This window comes from Periplaneta americana, chromosome 6 (assembly GCF_040183065.1).
Source record: "Periplaneta americana isolate PAMFEO1 chromosome 6, P.americana_PAMFEO1_priV1, whole genome shotgun sequence".
Classification (NCBI taxonomy): domain Eukaryota; kingdom Metazoa; phylum Arthropoda; class Insecta; order Blattodea; family Blattidae; genus Periplaneta; species Periplaneta americana.
In genome coordinates, this window is record NC_091122.1 from 104,759,612 (window position 1) to 104,781,125 (window position 21,514).

The following is a 21,514-nucleotide window of genomic DNA, read 5'->3' on the forward strand; positions in this document are numbered from 1 at the left end:
CGAACCCTGTACACAAAGATCTGAAGTCTGATCAGTGAAATACAGTACCGGTATGTTACTAGTTCGCAATGTATGCAATGGAGGGGGAAAGGAGCTGATCACTCTACCTCATTATCTCCTGGCTTATTGCCTCATGAGTGATGCCTTATTGGTGTTACATGAGGTTCTAACCAGTCTGGACTGTTGACTAAACACTTAATGCACAAAGACACAATTCAGTCGCAAGATTATCACAAGAAATAAACTAGCTTTGGAATATGTATAATTTTTAATAATTTCAGCAATTATCACACCAATAAAGGAATCGTATCAGAATAACTGACCACAGCTCTTCTAATAATCAATTCCGATCAAAGAACATTCATGAAGATGCAATAAATAGCAATACTCAATAGATGCCATGTTGTACGAAAGTTCTAAAGAAATTATACATAATGTGAAAAACATATAATTGTTATAGCTTGATTTGTTTTATTTTTAGAGAAGATCTGAGATGTTCAGTCAAGATATAGTAATGTTGATGATGATGATGATGATGATGATAATGATTATTTTTCTGCATAGTTTCTCTAGCTCAAGTTTACCATCTGGAGAAGAAGAATTGAAGGACTGGCTGGCAAACCGATGGAAGATAAAAGAGCAGATTCTCACAAAGTTCTATACTTCTGGATCATTCGAAGCTTCCAGTATATGCAATAAAGAGGGTTCTTCAGTGAACGTGTTGAATGGCTCCTTACCGCACAGTGTGAAGGTGAGCTGCAGCTATGACGCACGCCTGAACCACCTACCTAGCCACGAGTCATCCCGCAGCACCATCATGTACCTCACCTTAGCGTTCTGGACACTTCTCTGTCTCATCACACTCTATAGCATCCTCACCTCGTTTGTCGTACAAGTGTTTGCGGCCACTAATATCACCCTCTTCCTCTTTCTCTCAATTTTCTCCCAAGGATTGCACCATCTGGAGATATCTCTGTACAGACTCAAAATGAGGTACTTGAGGGGTAGAAACTCAAATAAAGTCAAATAAATGTGATTGAGAGATGGAATGAGTAGGTGCTCTAAATGAAATTACAGCAATGAGAGCTAAAATCAGAAGTTAAAATTAATTATTACCACTTTCTTTCTATGCTCAATATTGTGTGGAAGTGCACCAGGAATAGAAATCCACGACTTCTGGAATATAAATCATGTGGTGAAGTTGGTTCAGTGTTGAATTCAGACATTTTCTCTAAGAAGCGAGCACAAATTCACACGAGCAAGATGAATTGCAATGTAAAATAATAAACTCAAAATATCGTACCGGTACTTTCACAAATTTATTCATACAAACTAGAATAAATCTCAGATGTTAACCCATTAATCTAGTTTGTCAGTCAGTCTTGTTTAACTATTTCTGTGTCATACAGATGAATGAATTGCAGGTGGAGAGTAGAGCAAGACCATGCGCAATTAAACCATTGCTATGGGCCCATTGTGTTACCTTCAAATTTTCGTGTGGGCAAGAAATGACTGCTACATTTTGCCTAAAGCCTTCTCATTCAAGAGCAGATTTCTTTTATGTGCCGTAAATCCCACGACACGGAATCCACAACTTTACTTCCTGAAGGAACAATGTCTGTCAGATTCCGGAAGGAAGCTATGCTATAAATTTGTATTGCCAAATTAAAAGTTAAAAATTCATCATCTTACATCATTATGACATTTAAAAACTTAGACGAGACATATTCAGTTAAAATTTAAACGTATGTTACGTTAATTACAACAATAATGTATAAAGAAACGTTAAAATAGTGTTTGCAATGCATTCATATTCAATGTCAAATCAGTATTTTGCAACAGTTGGTTTTATGGCATATTCGAGAATTACTTTTAGGACAAATAGAAATTCCTCCCATTTTGTTTTTCTTAAATTTTCAGTAATGTTACGGTTTAACCGAAAGTCGTAAAATAATTAGATAATAATAACATAATGGAGTAATGAAAGACAAGAAAAATAAAATATTCTAACAAAATTTGGATCACAGACATTTTTACACAACAAATCGCGAGCATTTTTGCTGGAAACCGAAATCTCTTTCTGTTTTCATGTCAGTCTAGCATTACTTACATAAAACAACAATGTACAATATATTTGCGAGGAACACACGCAGACTGTGTGTAAGGGGCGTAGCATCCGTGGATGTGGTGGAAACGTTACTTCCCTTTATATTTTTAAAAGAAAGATTTTGTTATTTGTATATGGATAAATGAATTATTATTAGTTTTTTATCTTGTTAGTTTGTGTTTATACAATGTTTTGACTTGAGACGAATTTGAACGCTCGAGTGATGTGAGATGTTAACTACGTATGTTAACTTCTCCTGCTTGTCACAATTTGGTTGCTGAGAAAGAAAGGAAAACAGTATGTAACCAGCGAGTGTTTTCCAGCCTTGTTTCTGACATTTCTCCTCTGTATTGACAACAAGAATCAGCCAACAGCTCATGCTATTGTTCACAATGCAATACTGTGTAGTGTTTCAAAGTTTAAGTCACTATGATGTTGTTAGTGGTCAAACATGTTAATATTACAACAACTATAAAAATATATGTGATATTACTTACTAGTTAATAATAATAATAATAATAATAATAATAATAATAATAATAATAATAATAATAATAATAAAAATTAATATATTTAAAATATATTGATATTATATTTAATTTAGGCATTATAACTAGTAAGAAATTATACCGGTAAATTATAAGGAAATTAATTTATGCATTTCGATGGATATTGTAATGGACATTTATGACATAATAACTTAATTGAGGTTAAGACTACTGGTATCTAATTGTTAAACAAACCATTTAAAAATAATACACTGCCTTATAAACGATAAGATAAGACTGTTAACAGAGAATTACTTTTACTTATTCAAATATGTATGATTCTTAATTATCCTTATTTTAATGAATTTCAAGAATAATGATTAAGTTACTAACTTAATCTTGGTTGTTTCTCCTGCTTCGGAAGGTATGCTATTCCACTGAATTCTACCCTCACTGACAAACTGTCATTCCTTATATTGATCATGAAGCAATGATCTGATATATCATCTAGGAAATATATGTTTGCAATGTATTCATGAACACTTAATTTTATCCTTGAATAGTATTCAGATTTTGGATCTGTGTGCAGTTTAGAACCTTCATCAAATGGTCAAAGGTGGGAGAACATTCTCCTTATGAGGAAAGTTTACCCTTGGCTCTCCTGAATAATGTAAAGCCCTAAATAATTTGCAACTAATTAGTTTCTTCTCTCACAAATTTAATTTCAACGATGACTCAAGGGGATACAGAAGGTTGGAATGCTTAAACATGTATAATAATAACAGAAGTGTGAATAATTATAATGGCCAGAGGATGTGGCATAAATAAATGTAATTGTTCAGTAATGTTGGAAGTGATAGTAGTGATGAATCCAAGAGGCAGTTTGCCAGAAGATTTTTTTTACCCCACATAAGTATTATTTTTCTTCAGACAGAGAAACTTAATATACCGGTACGTGAATGAGTTCTAATTTCTTTAACTTTAAGAGTAGGCCTACTCACCATCTTTGATAGCTCCCAAATCTGAAATTAACAGTTCCTCCTCGGAAATAAATGTCAGAATTCAACACTACGTGAGAAAATGATGTTTCACTTTATATAGAACAGAATTTTGCAGATCACTATATTGAATCTTTTACTTTTATGAAGCAGAACTATCTTGAATCGCAAAGAATGTAATGTGCACTTTCTTATAATTATTAAACAAGCAATGAATCATCCTAACAGAGAAAGCAAAGTGGTTATTATAGACCACAGTGACATCCACACACTTAGGACTAGCATTATTTAAGTTACAAGGGGTACAGGGCATAGCCATCAAGTAGCAGTTCACTTTAATTAATGTAATAATATTAAGCGCAAGGAATTCGTAGTTCGTCTGACTTTATGAAAGGTAGATTACAGATAGCAAGAACATTATTTAATTGTAATTCACAAATTCACACATCTTAAACTAAAAAAGTTATAAAATATTATTCAACTGTATTCTTTTTCAAAATCAAATTGAATGTTATTTCAGTTTATGTTGTTGTGAAATACTTTACTAGTACAAACCGTGTTCGAAGATAGGTAGAATCCACTGGTATGTAATATCTCAGTTATTTATATTTAAGTGAAAAATATTCCGAAACTAGTGGCATAAGAGGGTAAGATGATTTGAATAAACAGATTTTCCTCTTTTCGATATGGGGTAGGGTTGTCATACACACATGATACAAGATGAACTACAGCTATGCTCTCAAGTGCTGTGATCTATTTTGGAGTACCACATTGTTAAAATGTGATCAGACAAAAATTGGCAGCATCGGGACCAGTGAACGTTAGGCCTACACAACGCTCAAAATGGTAAATATTTCTTTCACAACTTGAAACAATCTTCTTGTGTAATTTAATGTTTCATAAAATGTACTTTCAGGCTCATAATTATTTCATCTATGTGTGGCGTGTGTTCTTCCATCAGTATAAATGTTCCTTAGTTTCAGCAGGAGATTAAAACATGGATTTCCAGTAACAAATTATTTTTAGAGTTGAGGATTTATCACATACATACAGTACCCATTATTCAGAATAGGTTTCGTGAGCAATACCTTAGATTTCTGAAATCAGTGACTAATCGAAATAATTTATACTGGTAATTCTGCGAGTAATAACATCTGCAATGTGGAAGACATTTAATGCAGAATGGTTAGGCATCTATAATAATTATCATCAATATTTTAGAGTAAGAATTATGCTTATCTGCTGCTAGAACATAAAAAAGACTGATTTAAATTTTATAGATATGTTAAAACTATATCTCAATGAAACTAAGAAAACATTAATTTACATCTAATAACATAACATTCCTGAACCGCTGTCTTCTTCTTCTTCTTCTTCTTCTTCTTCTTCTTCTTCTTCTTCTTCTTCTTCTTCTTCTTCTTCTTCTTCTTCTTCTTTCTTCTCCTTCTTCTTCTTCCTTCTTCTTCTTCTTCTTCTTCTTCTTCTTCTCATCCTCCTCCTCCTCCTTCTCCTCCTCCTCCTCCTCCTTCTTCTTCTTCTTCTTCTTCTTCTTCTTCCATTTTGAGCGCTGAACTAATTGTGGGAGTTTCAAATTCCAAGTTCAGTTTTTAACCTTGTAATTTAAGTAGGAAGACTACAGATTTTTTTAGTGTTGTTAATCGTACACAGAGCTGTACTATGTGAATTCTTTGTGCCAAATAAAAATAAATACTTTCTCACTGTAATGGTATGAAAGTGTGTTCTCTGTACAGTTGATAGTGTAATGTAAATATTATTACTGTATTACTGATTTATGGAAATAATCACACTGGAACAAAATTGTTCAGTATGTCTTATAAGTATTATATCCCTATTTACAACAAAATTTTGCTGAGATGGAACGTTTATGAAAACTATATTTCATTGCATTTCTGTCAGTCATGAGATGTGAGCTACAGTTGACTAATATTAATAATCATATTTTCACTATATTCAAATTCAATTATAACTCAATTTAAATAGTTCTATGTATTTGAAATATTAGCTAACATTACAAGAATTTATACAGGTGTCTCCTCACAAAGTACCAGGCATGTCTGAATATTTTAGCATCAAAATACTTTCTCTGTACTGATAGTAAACAAATAAGAAATACGAATAAATTAAAAACAATTTTATTCGTGGAGTGTATCTAGGGACGAAAATCTATTACGAATTGTATATCAGTAAAATTGTTACAAACACAAAATTAAATTATTCAATATCTGAAATAAAATTAATAATCCCCTTGTAGAAATCATTCAGTCAAACAGAGCAGTAGAAACCATTTTCCTAATACCGGTATACCTAAAAGTTATTTAGAGATAACAAATGCAGAAATAAGAAATTTAGATACGAAATTAAAGAGTGAGTCTTTTCAAAATCAGTAAGTCAATTAAATTTAAGATTATCTTTAGAAAAACATTTTCTACTTGATGTGAAACTATTTATCTGTGCATAGATGAAGCACTATATGTCACTTGTTGACCTGTATACTTGAAAACAAATGCTAAGCTAAGCAGCACAAGTCTTTATAAATGACATAAAGAGTACAGCAGAAAGGACGAATAAGAAAATATTAATTTGACCAATATTTTCAGTTACTGGTATTATGTTTCATTTCTACTCCCGCCTTATGGAATCTCTGATTGCAGAACCATTGACGACTGTTAGAAAGAAAATTCAGTCTTGAGCTTGAATTTAAATGTCATTATTCGTCTTTCTTAGGATGACCTTAGTTGAAGTAATGAAGTATATGAATTTAGTTATTTCCATATTCAATAATATATATAAATGTTATATAAAATAATGATGATGATGACGATGATGATGATGATGATGATGATGATGATGATGATGATGATGGTGATGACGACCACAACAACAAAGTCTTCATTCACAACTTTTTTTGTATAACAGTGTTATGCAGGGTGCTCTCATTCGTTTATAGTCGTGTGTCTAGTAATTTATAGTGTAATATGTTTTGTAAAAAATATAAATATAGAAGAATTGCTTTCTCGTATTCATAAGAAGTACAGTATGTGTCGAATTTGTAAAAATATATTAAGTAACAAATTTTATTGCGATTAAGTTAATTGATTATTATATATTTTAATAGAATATTATGTACTAGGTGAATAATAAATATGGAACAGTGCTTATAACGTTCCTATTTTTAATTTTATGAAACAACTCTATATAGAAAAGTTATACAGGGTGAAAACAGAAATATTTTTAACATAGTTTTCAAAAACTATATTTTTAATTTATAAAGATTGTGCCAAGCAGTCTGTTTTTTTAAATGACAGCATGTACTTATTTTTTCATTTTTCAATTCTTCAGGTTTCGAAACGTACAAATTATTATTATTATTATTATTATTATTATTATTATTATTATTATTATTATTATTATTATTATTATTATTATTAATCATTTATAAACTTTGAATCATTGACATCATAGACGAAGCTTAGCTTTTATTCATGACCCCCATATAATTCTCCATAGTTATGAATTGATATATATTGAAGCATTTATCTTTATTATTGTAAAAATACATCAGATTCATAAATTTGAGACAATTTTTACAAAGTAAGAACTTAGTAGTTTATAAATGGTAAAAAAGAAAAAAATATATTTTGTACATTTGAGACCTGAAAAAGCCAAAAATTGTGTCATTAAAGAAAGAATAAAACAGACTCCTTGGCACAGTCTTCATAAATTAAAAGTATAGTTTTTGAAAACATGTTCAAAATGTTCCCTTTTCCACCCTCTGTAGCTTTTGTATATTATAGTTCCTTCATACAATTAAAAATAAAAAGCTACAAGCAGTGTTCCATAATTTTTACTCGCCTGGTATTTCCTATATATTATGATTACTTTGTTTCATTAATTATCACCACAGAAGGTTCCTTTAATGTTATTCCGTTCATTATTTATTGAATTATTTAACGACGTTTACGATTACTGAGATTATATATGTCATGTGCCGGTCTCCATTGACATCCCTCTGGCGTAGAGAGGGGAAACAGGAGTGACGGAAAAAGAAGGCCAAAGCTTATGAGAGGTGATGTCGCAACGATGTTAGATCCCATGTTGGGCATCAGTTGTCGTGCGTCGGTCTCTTTTGACGCCCCTCTGGCATGTTGTCGAGGTGTATAGTTCGGGTCAGCTTACTTAATACTCTAAGGTTGAAACCTAACCATTTTTGCCCCATTACTACATAAGGTAGTGGATTATGGTGATTTTCTAGTTTGCAGGTTGAATTTTCTTTTGTCAACTTCGTTTCGAATTTCGGTACTGAGAAATACTACAACTGGTAGTGATTTTATAACTGTGACACAAGTTGTCGGTAGTTTAAATCTCTATTTATTTGTCTATGGTTTAAATTCTGAAAATTCAAGTTGTTCAAGATTTCTGAGCCCATTACTCAACTGGAAGTTAGTGAAATTTGAACATACTAATAATTAAGTAATATCAGTAATAATATTAATACATAATAGTTGTATGTGTTGCTTTGTGTTGTGATTACATCAAGATTAGAATCAGGTAGGCTAAGTGTAAATAAAATATTTCGTGTGATACATGGCCTTGGGTAATCGATAGAAATACCATTTCACATTTTAATTCATTTCTTTCGTGTTTAGACTTTTATTACAATAATGGAGTAAATATTCTAAAGCATACATTTCAAAGTGGCATTCGTTTTCGGAATTCATATTAATCAATTCACGTGATCAAACAAAATACATTTTTAGGTTAGGTCTCGTGAACCGTAAACTGCTTAATCAAAGCAATGAATTTCATGTTGTCAGACAAAATACATTTTAATATTAGATCAGACACTAATCTACTAACTACTAACATAATGTGCGAAAGATCCAGAAGAAAAATATACTCTTTCACAAATTATTGAATCTTTTAGAAAACACCTCCCCAACATAAAGATGAGATGTGGTAAATAAGCAAGACATTGTTATTGTTAATACTATATTATTATTATTATTATTATTATTATTATTATTATTATTATTATTATTAGTAAATCCCGAAAAGACTAAGTATATGATTATGTCTCGTGACCAGAATATTGTACGAAATGGAACTATAAAAATTGGAGATTTATCCTTCGAAGAGGTGGAAAAATTCAAATATCTTGGAGCAAAAGTAACAAATATAAATGACACTCGGGAGGAAATTAAACGCAGAATAAATATGGGAAATGCCTGTTATTATTCGGTTGAGAAGCTTTTGTCATCTAGTCTTCTATCAAAAAATCTGAAAGTTAGAATTTATAAAACAGTTATATTACTGGTTGCTCTTTATGGTTGTGAAACTTGGACTCTCACTTTGAGAGAGGAACAGAGATTACGGGTATTTGAGAATAAGGTTCTTAGGAAAATATCTGGAGCTAAGAGGGATGAAGTTACAGGAGAATGGAGAAAGTTACACAACGCAGAGCTGCACGCATTGTATAGTTCACCTGACATAATTAGGAACATAAAATCCAGACGTTTGAGATGGGCAGGACATGTAGCACGTATGGGCGAATCCAGAAATGCATATAGAGTGTTAGTTGGGAGGCCGGAGGGAAAAAGACCTTTGGGGAGACCGAGACGTAGATGGGAAGATAATATTAAAATGGATTTGAGGGAGGTAGGATATGATGGTAGAGACTGGATTAATCTTGCTCAGGACAGGGACCAATGGCGAGCTTATGTGAGGGCGGCAATGAACCTATGGGTTCCTTAAAAGCCAGTAAGTAAGTAAGTATTATTATTATTATTATTATTATTATTATTATTATTATTATTATTATTATTATTATACATGGCATTGTGTGATTTCATCCTCTTTTCGTGATATCTAGTATTTGTTGGGAACACTGAAGAGACGGCCAAATTAGTCCTTTAGGAATTACTCTTACGTGATCCTCAGTATAGAGAGAGGAAACGGGAGTGTCAGGGCAAGAGAGCCAAAGTTTAAAGGGGAATAATGTGTTATTATAGTGAAGAGAAGGAAGACTGTATTAACAATATTTGTTTATTGAAGATAACAAGAAAGATATTGGATATTTTCCCCTGGTTCTGGGTTAGGGGAAACAGTAGTTGCGGTAGAAATTGGTAATTTAGAAATTTGTCCTGAGATGTCGATGTATGAAGAGTTACAATAATGTGGTAGAATTTGTGTATAAGGGAGATAGGTAGCGGTAATGGGAGTGCCTGAGTAGGAGAGTGTTAGGCTTGCCCGGAGGGTACGATGTAGGGGTAGAAAAACAAGAGAGAGATGGAACTGGGTTCGAGATTTGTTCCCTCAATCGAGGGATCAACTATCCTAGCTTAGTAACTTTACAACAGCGAGAACAAGCTCCATGGATGTCGATGGGTCAAACGAGCCTAGCTTCGCGACTTTTCGACAGCAGGAGCAGGGAAACTGGTAACTCTCCTGTCGAGGGATCAACGAGCCTGGCTTCGCTACATTTCGACAGTAGAGGGGTTCGAAGGAGGAACCGGGGTCGAGCAAGCTGGGATGAAGTATCAAGGGCAGAAGGATAAGAAAGTGGAGGTCTGTAGTTTAGGTAGGAAAAATAGAATGATTATAGAGTAGGTAACAGGTGAGAGAGAAACAGTACGTGTATGTAGAACAAAGGAGATAGAGCGCAGGTGGTGGCCATGTATTGACACGTCCGAGCGAAAGAAAATGGTGGTAAGCCAGGTCGGGAAAATGTTGCTCGTGATGGAGAATGCATGAGCCAGCAAGCGAATGCCTCTTACAGAAATGGCTCCGTCTTATATACCCATCTGGGATGTGCGCTATGTCTCCTCCCCCTTAGTGTGCTTGGCTTGACGACGCTACTGACGTCAAAACACCCGCGACAAATATTGTGCCCTCTGGCAGGCCCATCTCCCCTCTGGCTTTGGCCACGTGATCCGGAGATCACTAGTCACCACGAGACATCCTTCAGCAAGTTTCTAGGGGCAGGAGTGTGCACATCCGGTCTTGGTACGAGGGGAAAAAAACAGCAATGCTCGTATTCTGAAGGAATTATGTGAACTTTGCAACATATATTTCAGAATTCTGTTCCAATATTTCATTGGAAGATGTAAAAACAATTAAATTCTTGTATTAGGACAGGCACTCTCTAAATTCTTGGATGCAGTGTCAGCGTACTGTATCACAATTTAGATTATGTATGGGGTACATTCCCTTCGATAAATCCTCATTTTTCTTTATTATTGAATAGTAAGACTCCAAAGAAACACAGACACGTGTCCATATTCGTATGTCCATTACATAAAAGTCCACTAAATTATGACCATAAATATGTGTCCAATTAATAATTTGTCCACTTTATTTTAGTCCAGAAACAAAAATTTTATGTCTACTTTTTACGTCCACTGCATGAACATCCAATACATTATGCCCATCTAACATTTTTACTGTGGGGAGCTCACGAGAAGAGCCCTGATAGGAATGTGGAGTTATGTCAATTCTACACGCAGGCAACAGCCAGCGTAACGCCACTCTTGCTCGCAGAAAAAGACTTAATGACACACTACTAACTATATTACAGTAACTAACCAATGTGAAAACATTGGATCAACTTTTAAAATATAAACCAACACACCCACACAGAGCTAATCTCAAACTATCTGATATTTTCAGCCACAGTATAATTAAACAACATTTGTTGACAGTGTTGTCATATGTTTAGTGTCATTAGGGTCATAACTCATAACAACTTATCTTACCTCTGTTAGTTCTAGGAAGAGCGGTGCTCCATTCATTAATACCTCCCCACACCACACCTAATTAAAATACACCTCGCAGAGACTTTCTCGTCAGCTCCCCACAGTATGATCACTTCACATAACCAATTAGCTACTTGTTGTATTCTACGTCTTCATCTTCATATAACTTCAAACAATAACTAATAGCTTTAAGGTAAATAGTGATGTTACCCTCTCCCCTGTAGTGGCTGTAATTCTCAACAATCTGTTCCACTGTCCCAAATTTACCAGATACGATCATTTAATGCAGTGGTCGGTAAATCAAACACGACTTCTCAATCTGCACCAACAGATTTAACATATGAGGTAAATGAGCTAGGCAGGTTTTCTGCAATCACTGTAGCACGGCTGAAGGTATAAAATGCAACCACTGGTTTAATGGGTTGTCGCAAATTCCAATCCCCACCAAGCACTTCAGTTGTAATATTTCCATTATTCTTTTTGTACTGCTTAATGAATTCCATGAATTTTCAGATCAATGTGTTTTTGGAAATGATTGTGCCTTTCTTGAACTAAGTTAGTTGTTCGATGTTGTCCTGTCACAATCTGATTATAAGTTTTCCATATTTCAGGTCGGAATTTTGCTGGCTTTTCCCTTCTCCTTCCTCCAGCAGGTGTTCCTCTTATGTAAATTCTTTCGATGTATATGTAATACTAAATCCATCACTTCAGACTCAATATTATCTATAGGCCTATGACTATCAAATACAGCCTGAATATGTGCCAATGACAAAAAAGGAATTGATATTAGTTGTCACTGTTACTTTTTCAGAATGTAATGGTCTCTGTTCATACTCTTGTGGTTTTTCCCAACCAAGGAAATTACAGTTTTGTTTATTAACGTGGCCACTTAACAAAACATCACAATCGTCAGACCACCACACATTGTGGATATAGACAGTTGTGATTGGTATCAGAACTTGTCATTCGAAACATTTCCACCCATTGCAGAATTTTTTTTTTGATGCTGGTGGTTTATGAAACACACTTTGATTGAAATAATATGTAATAGAAACAATAAAAAGGTATGTTACAAACTACATATCATTATATGCTATTATATCACTTCGGTTACCTTTTTTTGGGGTGGGCCACTCTGTATAAAAGTGGACATATATGACAATTGGACATAAATAAAAATGGATATAAACGTGTGTGGACATAGGTCACATAGATCCAAAAATGTGGACATAAATAAAACTGAACAAAAATAAAAGTGGACATACTATGTGATATGAACATGGTATCAGTGGACATATTGCCCTAGAAGCACTCGAAATTCAAGGCCTCATTATTTGTTATTTAAGAACGAAAGTAAAGCCAGGAATTGTGTATCACAGATATAAGGTGAAGATATAACTTACCCTAATTATATACACCATGAAGGCGCTTGAGTGGCATGGAGATAGAGCTCCATGCTTTCTTTACCTTGGTACTAGACTGATATGGTGTGATCAGCACCAAGCTCCGACAAACTTTACCTCTGGGAAAGACCGGTATTCAACCTGATATGACGATGAGTGAACCTCGGGGCTGTTCTGGAAGTTCCCGGCACCACCTGGAATTAAACTCAGAAATCATAGACATACTCACAGTGAAGTAGACAAAATGTGCCATTCATTTCGCTACACATTTCATTCTCGTTATTAGACTAATGGATTTCAGCCTACAGGTAAGCTCATTTCAAATATGGAATTTTTTATGCGGCCATATTGTCAGAAGCTAGAAAAGTTTTTGGTTTTATTGGAACGTAACTGACAGATGCAGAAACTACACAAATAGTTTTACAAAAGACTGACGCAATATAAGACACATAAAAAATATCTGCATCGACAGCAAAACAATCGTTTTGCTAATGTGCTAGACAAATGTTTACATTTACCTGCTCTTTGCTTGACTGCTGTGAGCCAGAACAGGTCGTTAACTGAATGAAGTGCTTCATCTTTACAATATATTGTGATATTAGAATTAAACTTTAACTGTATCAAACGAAGGATAGGTTGCTTATGGAGTCCCAGCAGAAAGGTCTGTTGCTGACATGTCAATTACATTTCCTTGGTGTGTGTGTATGTGTGTGCACGCACGCTTGATTGCGTGCATGTGTGTGTGTGTGAAAGGATCTGTGACAATTAGACGAAGTTGTATATCTCACCAGAGACAGTGAACTTCATTTTAATATTTTAAGGGACTTCAGAAGTTCTCAGAATTCTATCGTCATATTTCAGTGTTTCATATATTTAGTCTACTAAGCACTACATAGTTATGTTTCTTGGTTATTTCTTGTTCGTAACAACTTCACTCACTCTTGTACTCTTTAAATAAACGTGATGCCACATTTAGGTCATTAAGTTGTAAGTTGTAACACAATAAAAGATACTTTCATAGTGAAACTCTCATCACAAGGTGGGACAGAAGTGTTGACGAGTAAAATTATTTCATCTGATGAGTACCAGTATCTGATCCAACTTCCGAAGTCAGACTGTAAGTAATGTATTTGTTATTTTATGAAATTATTCTTGTTTTTGTTTCAGTCGATTATGAAATTCATCTTCTCCCAACAGCATTAATGTTAATTTATAATCCATTTTGATAAGATATTTCGTCTGTGAACTATGTGAATATAGAGATGTAGTAAATGAAGTATAATCATGTTGGTATGTTGCGTATATATTTTAAAACAATAAAATATCAAGAAACAAGACACAAGTTTAGAAGTAATATCTGAAGTTTCTAAGAAAGAAAATTCTAATAAGGATATACAGAAAAGGAAAAATTATTCCTAGTTAACGAAAAATTGTGGTATATACAGTATTATACAAGAAGAAAGAAAAGAGTGGATTGTATTAAATGAAGGACATTCTCTACATCCAATAAGGAAGGTTTCAGAAGATAAGAAAATAAAAACCACTTAGAGAAATAAAACTAATAGTTTCACATTATGTAAATTCTATATTCAAAGGACATTCTTCTTCCTTCAACATCTCTCTGTATCCCTGTGTTCTCTTGCTACATATAAATATAATATTTTGTCTCAAAATGCTGCGGTATATTTTTATCAGTGGATTGAGTACACATGTAACAACTGCACATAAGGGAATCCATACTTAATGTTTTTTTGGTTGAAAATAAAATGATGAGGAGAAAAAAATTCTCTGTAGAGATGAATAATAAAGTAATCCGCAGTAACCAATGTAACAATGTGTTGCAGCACATTGCTGAAGTACTTTCCAATGTGTGGCAGATGTTAAAGTGTGATAACAGTTACTTAAATATTAATTTAAAAAATCACCATTATTCAGTTAATGTAACACATAATTATACCTTATGCACAATGTAACTGCTGGGTTTGTGAAATACGCCCAAAATATCTATATGTTGAGCCATATTTGTAACTTAGTGACCTAAGGATGGCTACCAAAACATTACACGAACATGTGTTGCCAAATAACAATATAAATGATAAACATGAAAGCTGGCTAATATGAAAAAGGACTCCCCTGTGAATAGTAGGGTATCCTCTGAGAGAGAATCAAACTCGTTCATGTTGGTTTTGAAATCATTTATAGTTTTTCTATCAAGAGATGAGCATGAGATTCTGTACATTTATACTATCGTGACTGTGATGTTTAGAAAACCTGTAAATATATTTATTATAGGCGACTGGCTCAAGGTGAACTTGACCAGTCTTTGTAAGTAAACTATCAAATATGTTTTAGAAATGTGCAATCACGAATAACCTGATCTTCACATTAAATATGAATCTAATTTCAAACATCTTCGTTTCCTTCATTCAAACAGTGATGTACAATTTATGTTTCTGAAATATAAAAAATTATAAATGCAAATAGAATAAATAATAAGCGATAAAGTATTTTTTTTTAGATTGTTGTAAATTTTATCTTAATAATTTATTTCCTCACCTCATGAATTTCACTCCAAATTTTGAATTATCTGTCCAAGGGAAGACCTAACAAATGGTGACTTGGGACCATAACAGGCCAGTAAAGCCTAACATATGGCAGGAAGATGATAATTTATTTCCCTATTGAGATATTAGAAAGGAACAACAATAAGAAATTATTTTTGAGAAGAAGAAAAATAAAAATTCAGTATATAAAAGTTTGTGTATTAAAACCTTTCTTTGCTGTAAGTGACACAAAATTCCGAAGAGTGAATATATAAATTTTGTAACATAACTTTAAAATAAACCATCAATTTTAAAATTGTTAAAAGTTATCTATCTATATCCGATTTGTGACGAGTTGCTTTATCTTATGACTCTCAAGTGTCATTCTTCTCTGTATTCCCATTTTTCACTTTGCATTCCACGAGATTCCATTGGAGCAGTGAGCATGCCAGCCTCTTTTTTGGTTAACGTTTTTCTTCCTTTCAGCTGAAATTCAATTCATTATTGTTTTAAGAAGTCTTTTGTCTTCCATTCTTACAAATGACCATACCATATTGAATATAATTTACTTACAACAAAGGAATTCTTTACATATTAATAACAAGTAAATATACATCTTGATTACATACTTTTAACACTTTGTATCACTTAGAAATATGGTTATAATGACAGCTTTCATGTGTTAAAATAAAAAACTAAGTTGTAAATTACCTAGTTGACTAGTTTCGACTTTGTATCAGCCATTTTCAGAACTAAATGTTTGAAATTAGAATCACATTAAAATCCCTAAAAGTGTTTAACCCTCATAATCTTAACGATGCTTACTGCCTCATGATATATGTGAAACTTATACACACTATTTCTTTAACTTACTATTGAAAATTTTAAGAATAAAAACTTTCCATAAATGTGAAAAAGTATAATATCTATTATAATGATGATGTTAAGTTAATATTTATATTTCAGTCTTACTAGATTTTTGAGCAGATTAACAATTTTTGTTAAGAAGTTATTCACTTCATATTTTGAAGCAACAGCAACTTGAAGACTTCATAAGAACTTTTGACTTATTCATACTTATTATAATAATTTTTAATTTGTAACGTACTTCAGCTTATGGTTAATTCAATGTTATGGTTCCAATTTTCACAGAAGTGCTAAATTTTTTTATAAAGAAATATAAAAATAATATTTTCTGAGTTTCTAAGAAATAAATTCTTAACTAAAATAGATATTTACATTCTGCAATGTCGTGGCGAAGAGAATAACTGAAATTGAAGTGGATGTGAGTCTCAGTGCCACTAAAAAAATTAATTATCTTATGATCTACTATGGAGCTAATATAAGGATAAATTCTATGTATTTTAGAAGGCCTGGTTACATCCCCAGAGATAGAATGTATGTAATACATTCTGATTGCATATGACATGGGAACTTGTGGTAAGAAGATAGAAATTAGTTTCTGCTATAAGAATAACACATGGTATTTCGAACAAAAGTAACAAGATATTGTCAGATTGTTACAGGTTTCCATTTCAGTAACTCTGAAATGAACTTCCATAGCTTTGTTACAGATAGGGGTGAAATTACACAATTCCTAAAGATATCAGGAAGTAAGCAACTTTTATCGATTATAATAAAATTGTTAAATTAGTTATAAAATAGCAGAAATGTAATTCTGACTCGATTGGGATAGTTTCATTTTGTCGTCTCCAAACTTAAGAAAGCAAGTCATAATATTATTAACAAAGCTTTTTTTTTTCTGTTATAATGTCCTGGAACAGATTTCTTTTATGTATATATACCAAAGTTTCGGTTGCAATTGGACCATTTTATGATGTAAACATAGCTCAGGGTTAGACGCAAATATTCATAACACTTACAAGAGTTCCAGGTGCTTTTTTCAGAAAGAAATTGCTTCTTAGGGTTACTATAGTTTGTATGTTACAATTGTTGTTAAGTGGATCACATCTCTTTTAAAAATTGTTTCAAATATGACAGCTGTGTATCTTGAAATGAAAACATAAGAATGAAGGTGATGTGATCAGTTGAGCATTGTTTCTGATTTTGTTAGAAGTAATAATGATACATCCATGTATCACACAATAAATTCAATGTTAAAAGAAATAGCATTTATTTAAAGTGGTTTTCCTGCAGTCTCAATCAGTAATGGATCCAATGAAAATAAAATCTATAAAAGGAATTTAGTTTTTCAACAGTTCATTTCGAAAATTCTCTTTCCTGAAATATCACTAATTTTTAACTCATATTTTTATTAATTCAAATAAAAGTTCATTTTCAGGTCTGATATGACCACCATCAGCAGTGCTCCAATCTCAAACATGTGAATGTTCGAGCTACTAAGGTGCTGTTAAGGAGTTAGCACAAAGGGTTCATAAGTTCCTAAGTGTGAGTAGGCTTGTCTCACCCTCCACTCTCTGCAATCCAATCCAAGTCCATTTAAATTTTCTGTTGTAGTTCCACTCCTCCAATCACATTTTATAGCATATGTGCATGCATGTGTATGCTCACATCTTGTAATCTAAAAATGATATAGCATGTAAATTACAGCACCACTTACGCGAAAGTGACCATAGGCTGGGGAGTTAAAAATTATTTCTAAGTTGGATGATCTCTTGCTACAATATAGGCTTTTCAAAGCTGTATTTTATGCTGTGTATTTGCGAGAGATATATTTAATCTTTCATGTACCAAATGATACAATTGAGTCATTCCACGTCAAATCGCACAAAATTATACAAATTTTGACCTTCATATTTCTGATTGCGTTTATATTTTTTTTACCAACTCTATGGGTCTCATAAACCAACAAGTGTATTTTTATTTCCTCCTAAGTCCACATGTTTTTAAAATATTACATGTTAAAATTCGTTAAAAATGTCGCACAATGCAACATTTAAAGCGTCATATTTCTGACGATATTGATGTTAAAATTTTTTTGAAAAATGCATTTAAAAGCTTAATGTACTGTCTTTTATTAAATATTTACTAACTAATTTTAATATAATTATTTCAAATATTTTTTTATAATTCAATTTTTAAAACATATGCATCAATGTGAAATAGCCCTATTAAAAATCTAAAAAAAAATGCCTACTAGGTGCACTGAAGTATTCTTAATAATTCCAGAAAAAATCAGAATGGGATCTCCAATAGTTCAATGGAAATTTAATTACTTATGACAGAATGTGTAGCGGTCGGTGCAGCAGCAGTGGACGGGAAGCGTTAAAGCACGCTAAGAGGTTTATCGGCGCTGGAAAATTGACTGAGGAAACACTGCTAATTTACTTATTATGATATCTTCAAATAATTGTACATTATGCTTTTCAAATGTTTCTTTTCATTCACACTTTAAATTTTCATTCGCCTACCTTCTTTCTTGAAAGAAAATTGTTTTACTAAATCTTCAGTTTTTGACAACGGAATGAAAGAATATAATTTTAATGTACGAGTTATTGGTTTTAGATTATGGTATCTGGCCTGCAAATTTTCAGTGTGGTTTTTGTGCTTATTGAATGGACAAAATATAAATGACATGTTAGAAATGTTTTTTGTGACTAATCAAACAATTTTTTTTGGTATTGTTATAGGATCTTGTATAGGCTACCTCTCGTGGCAAGTCTTTTAACAGTATCTCCAATGCCAACACATGGACCTTTACCATGCGACATTGCAAAGAAGTGTCATTCAGCACTAATTCCATAATCGTCTTTATGTAAGCAATTATTTTTATTTTATTTTATTTTATTTTATTTTTTTGTGAACGTGATCCATTGGAAAAGTAGATGATTTTTTTCATATCGTTGAATTCTTGCTTTAAGAAATTGATTGCTTCGGATTGAAAAAAGTAAAAGGGATCGGTGTCATGTTTCATGGTTTCTGAGATGACATTACTTTTGTAACGAATTTCTGTATCTCCTTGGAAATATACTACGAAAGGATTTATTTATTTATTTATTTATTTATTTATTTATTTATTTAAATATACAGAATAAAGAATATAATTACAAACAAGAGAAATAGAAATAAAATAATACAATCAATATAAAAAAGGAGATGCAGTAGTATTAACAAAATTTGAGACCGAATGAGCAGCGCTCGTGTTCGGTCACAGTTCAGATATAATATTAATAGGCCTATAAGAGAATATAAAATAAAATAAAGTAGGAAGTAAAATTAAAATTGTATTGTATTGTGGCTTGGCATATGTTCCAATGCACACCTTGTATTGAATCTTGTATTACAAATGAATAATTTTCAGAAAAGTCTGCAATAACTATGTAATTTTCAGGTTGTACCTTTCTTTGCATTCCGTCAAAAATAAAATATGGCTGACTTTTGAATGGATGATGATGCATCTTCTACATGAAAAACGTAACATGCTAGGGAGCCTTTTACTTTTGAAACTTTTCACGGGGGTATCGTTTTGTTGTATCTTTCTTTTCTTGATAGGTGATTCTATTGACATCAAACTCTTGTTTAATTCCTCAGTATTACTGATTTCTAGCACTGTATCCATAGAACTGCTAGAAGAAGTACTGGGATAATCACTTTCTCTGTCCGCACTTTCATTTGATTCATGTTTATTAATATCACAAGAACTACCGGCTTCACATATAATTTCACCTGACCTATGCGGAAATTGATTGATTTTTACGGAACAAATCACATATTTGCATACTCAAAGACTCCTTTAAATTGAGCTTTATTAATAAGTCGCGACTTACGCGTCTTAGTGTACTTTTCTTTTTAAAAGCGTGATTAGGAAGGTAAATGGATTTAAGCACTTGTTATATATTACGCGATCTTTACCATCACTCATGTTGTATAGAAGTCACGTCACTGCGCGAAATTCAAACCCAAACTGATTATTTTTCTCTTCTGCTATCTGTTTACTGCCATAAAGTTTACTGCCTTACCCAGCCTTGCTATCATCAAACACTTGGCTATATTACAATATAAACTGTGAAGAGCTTCCCCTCTTAGCTAAGCTGACAATAATAAAATAATTTTAGATAAGATATTTACTGTTCCTTAAGGTATTAATCATTTGATGATTAGTATGGTGACATCAGATGCAATGGGGAGTTTCCACGGGCAGCCTTCTAGCCTATGGCTGCAAGCAGTTCATTAGCTGGGCATCGCGAGCGCGTGCATGCCTCCGGAAAATAAATTGTTACAAATGTATGGGTGCCGATCCCATATTTATAAATGCAGTAGTTTACAGATAATATATCAGCGAAAAAGTCTATATTTTTTCAGATTTTTAACTTGGCTATTTAATATAGTAATTTTGCTTTGAAAAAGAAACGATTAAAAAAATAGGCCAAATTTTAAATTTATTTGTGATAGGCCTAAAGTAATAAAAAGTGTTGTATTTCGTCTTTCAAATGCGCCAAACCGCAAATCTCAATTATATGTAGACACAGAGTTCCGTGCGAATTTATGTAACAGTGCGCGCATAATTTGCGTAACTTCAAATATTCATAACTACACAAATAATTAATAATTGTGAAAATAAAAAAATACGGGTCTCCTTATTTGATGTCTGTAATTCATGAAAAAAAATTCGACCATTTCCGAGAAGGTCGTGTTTTATTGCTGTGCGATTTGACGTGGAATGACTCAATTATAATGTATATACCTTCTCGTATAATTTATAAAAGAATAAAATTGGGGTGTTGTAAGAAATGGGCTAATGTTGTTATCTTGCATCAAGTGAGACAGATAGATATAATTTTCGCGTGGTTGCTACTTTGACATATGTTTGCCAGTTTTTGTGTAACTAAAGTAATAAGTCTAGAGCTATTTCCTCTGCAACTTTCAAGAATACAGTAGCCACAGTTCAAAATGACACACTGAGAAATTAATGTATTGAGTTACAAGCTTGAAAATAATAAAAAAAATAGACACACTACTACAAATAGATAAAACAATAATAAGTTGAGAGATTTCCTCTGTAATCATTCAAGTAACAGTTCCTAATAAGCAAGCTGAGAAATTAATGTATTGAGTTACATGCTTGAAAATAATAAAAAAAATAGACACACTACTACAAATAGATAAAACAATAATAAGTTGAGAGATTTCCTCTGTAATCATTCAAGTAACAGTTCCTAATAAGCAAGCTGAGAAATTAATGTATTGAGTTACATGCTTGAAAATAATAAAAAAAATAGACA

At 32.6% G+C, this 21,514-nt stretch overlaps 1 protein-coding gene across 4 annotated transcripts in view; it reads left to right on the plus strand.

Moving 5' to 3' along the window:
- LOC138701607 (lysocardiolipin acyltransferase 1-like) overlaps window positions 1–21,514 on the plus strand; it is a 71,986-nt gene that overhangs the window by 23,786 nt on the left and 26,686 nt on the right. For 2 of the 4 annotated variants that reach the window (XM_069828672.1, XM_069828675.1), the window contains exon 6: window positions 565–17,438. In XM_069828672.1, the coding sequence (XP_069684773.1) occupies window positions 565–1,030 (466 nt within the window). In that variant the 3' untranslated portion in view covers window positions 1,031–17,438. Of the gene's footprint in view, window positions 1–564; window positions 17,439–18,922; window positions 19,715–21,514 lie in introns of those variants that run through there. The other 2 variants (XM_069828674.1, XM_069828673.1) reach the window with 2 other exon arrangements.